This window comes from Vigna radiata, chromosome 5, assembly GCF_000741045.1.
Source record: "Vigna radiata var. radiata cultivar VC1973A chromosome 5, Vradiata_ver6, whole genome shotgun sequence".
NCBI classification, from domain to species: Eukaryota; Viridiplantae; Streptophyta; class Magnoliopsida; order Fabales; family Fabaceae; genus Vigna; species Vigna radiata.
The window spans coordinates 20,845,530-20,847,946 of record NC_028355.1 but is presented as its reverse complement, the minus strand read 5'-3'; the positions used below and the strand labels follow the sequence as shown (position 1 = coordinate 20,847,946).

Genomic DNA, 2,417 nt, shown 5'->3' with positions numbered 1-2,417 from the left:
CAGACGTACGCGTGTTAACAAACCCATATATATATATATATATATATATATATATATATATATATATATATATATATATATATATATATATATATGTATTTATGGGTCGTTAACTAAATTTTTCTGAGGGATGAGGAGAAAGAGAAGAAAGGTTAACGCCAACTCTCACAGTAACAAAGCCACGTGGAAACTGTACACCTCATCATCATAAAACTACAGATATTTTATTTTTATGTTACTTATTATTGACTCAACCTTTGTGAAACAAAGCAAAATCGCATGCCCCTTTCCCCCTACTTATATATTTTACTCACACTCACCCAACCCAAACAGACAGACAAAATCCAAATCTCAAACACATGACACCCAATGTTCAAATACCCCTCTGGGACTCCGCCGCCGCAGACGGAGGACCGGTCTCCCCGTTCTCTCCCAATGCGCCCGACACCGTCTCCTTCTCCACCGATCATTTCCGGATGTTCCACTTCAAGGTCCTCACCTGTCCACGTGGCAGGGCCCACGACTGGACCGAGTGTCCCTACGCCCACCCCGCCGAGAAGGCTCGCCGCCGGGACCCCCGCAAGTTCCTCTACTCCGCCACGGCATGCCCTGATTACCGGAAGGGGAACTGCAAGAGGGGTGACACGTGTCAGTTCGCGCATGGCGTGTTCGAGTGCTGGCTCCACCCTTCTCGCTACAGAACCCACCTCTGTAAAGACGGGACTAACTGCCGCCGCAGAGTTTGCTTCTTCGCTCACACCAACGACCAGCTCCGCCTCGCACCCGATTCGTCCTCTCTTTCCTCTCCCACTTCGGTTATCACCTCTTCCTTCTTCGATTCTCCACCCTCTTCTTCTTACGTCCACAACATACAAGAGATAGTTAGTTCAATGCGGAATGTTCAACTGGAGGATGGACTTTTCTCGGGTTTGACCCGGTGCGTGTTCGGGTCAACAAGTGGCGGTATTTTGAGTGGTAATGGGTGTGAGGAAGAAGAGCCTGCTATGGAGAGAGTGGAATCTGGGAGAGATATTAGGGCGAGAATATACGCGAAGCTTAGCAGGGAGAATTCCTTTGCAGGTTCTGCTCCTCACGTTGGATGGGTCTCGGAACAGGTGAATGGATTCCGGGGCCTTTGATTTCTCTCTCTACTGTTAACCTCGTATGATGCCATGTCAAATAAAATAAAATTTCATGTACATAGTTGTTGAGTTCTGAAGAGACTGTTGGGTGTCTTTGCTTTGTACTTCTCTCTCTAACATTTTTCCCGACCAATTGATTGTATAATATCAATTGTTTATTTTCGATTGTAGTTTTCTGTTACCACACCACCTTTGTCTCAGGAATGTCAGAAATCAAAAGATTGAACAATGGTGTCTTTTTTCTGTTACCACACCACCTTCCTACATATGTTTGATTTTTCAAGCACTCTCTTCTCCATTTTCTCCATTCATATCTAGTTTCTGCTGGATAGTTTTGCAATGCTCTTTTCCATTTTCTCTGATTTTGGATCATTCCGATTGTGCTAGCAGACAAAGGGACAAAGTAGAAAAACCCAAAGTAAAAAAGCAGACATTGTTTATCTTCTTCTATAATACAGCTTTTGCAGTGTTTGAAATCTGTGTGTTGCAATGGCTTCTCTTGTTTACGGTACGTAGTAAACGACATGAGAAAATGATGGTGACATTTAATTGTTTTTAAGATTCGAATGTAAGCAATTTGCACGTTGTTATCTAATACAGGTTAATGTTTGGTTGAGGTATAACTTGGGGTCCAACTACTGTAATGGAAGATTTTGGATGAGCACTCGATTTAATGATTCAAATTTATGAAGCTTCTTCCTGAATATAATCTCACAGTTTAAAATATGTATCGTGCATTGTACCTGATAAATATTGCTTTATATAATTAAAAATTATAATAAATAAGCATTTTTATTACACGAATCGTGTTTTAACTTTGCAATAAAATTTGATATAAAGTTATTTTTATTTAAGAGACACTGATTACAGGTTATTGAATGAGAAAATATTTGGTTCATTGTGGGGGTGAGAATGTAAAATACACTTCTAAAATAGAAAAAAAAATTATATAAAAAATCTTTAATTAGAAGAGAACGAAAGTTTGATTTTGTAGGATATCTAAATCTTAAAACTGGGTAGATTTCATTTCCTAATTTATAATTTTGTAGCTTATGATAAATTTTAATTAATAAAATATAGTACGAAAGGGAATACTTTTATAAATTTTAATTAATAAAATATAATACTTTTATACTTTTATACTTTTGTAGCTTATTTACATGCATTTTTGGTGGCATGCACTAATAAGAAATGAAAAATGAAATATATAGTTATTGACTATAACTCAATCACACACACATATATATATATATATATATATATATATATATATAT

General features: G+C 37.9%; 1 protein-coding gene across 1 annotated transcript; it reads left to right on the top strand.

Annotated features, from left to right (window-relative positions):
• Window positions 1-180: 180 nt before the first annotated feature.
• Window positions 181-1,408, top strand: LOC106761027 (zinc finger CCCH domain-containing protein 23). The gene has a single exon (XM_014644497.2). It carries the CDS (start codon window positions 360-362, stop codon window positions 1,137-1,139), a length of 780 nt encoding a protein of 259 aa, XP_014499983.1. The 5' UTR covers window positions 181-359; the 3' UTR covers window positions 1,140-1,408.
• Window positions 1,409-2,417: the final 1,009 nt, after the last annotated feature.

Bases quoted from the DNA above. Each gene is read 5' to 3' on its own strand.
- LOC106761027 (XM_014644497.2), top strand. From the start codon at position 360: ATGACACCCAATGTTCAAATACCCCTCTGGGACTCCGCCGCCGCAGAC.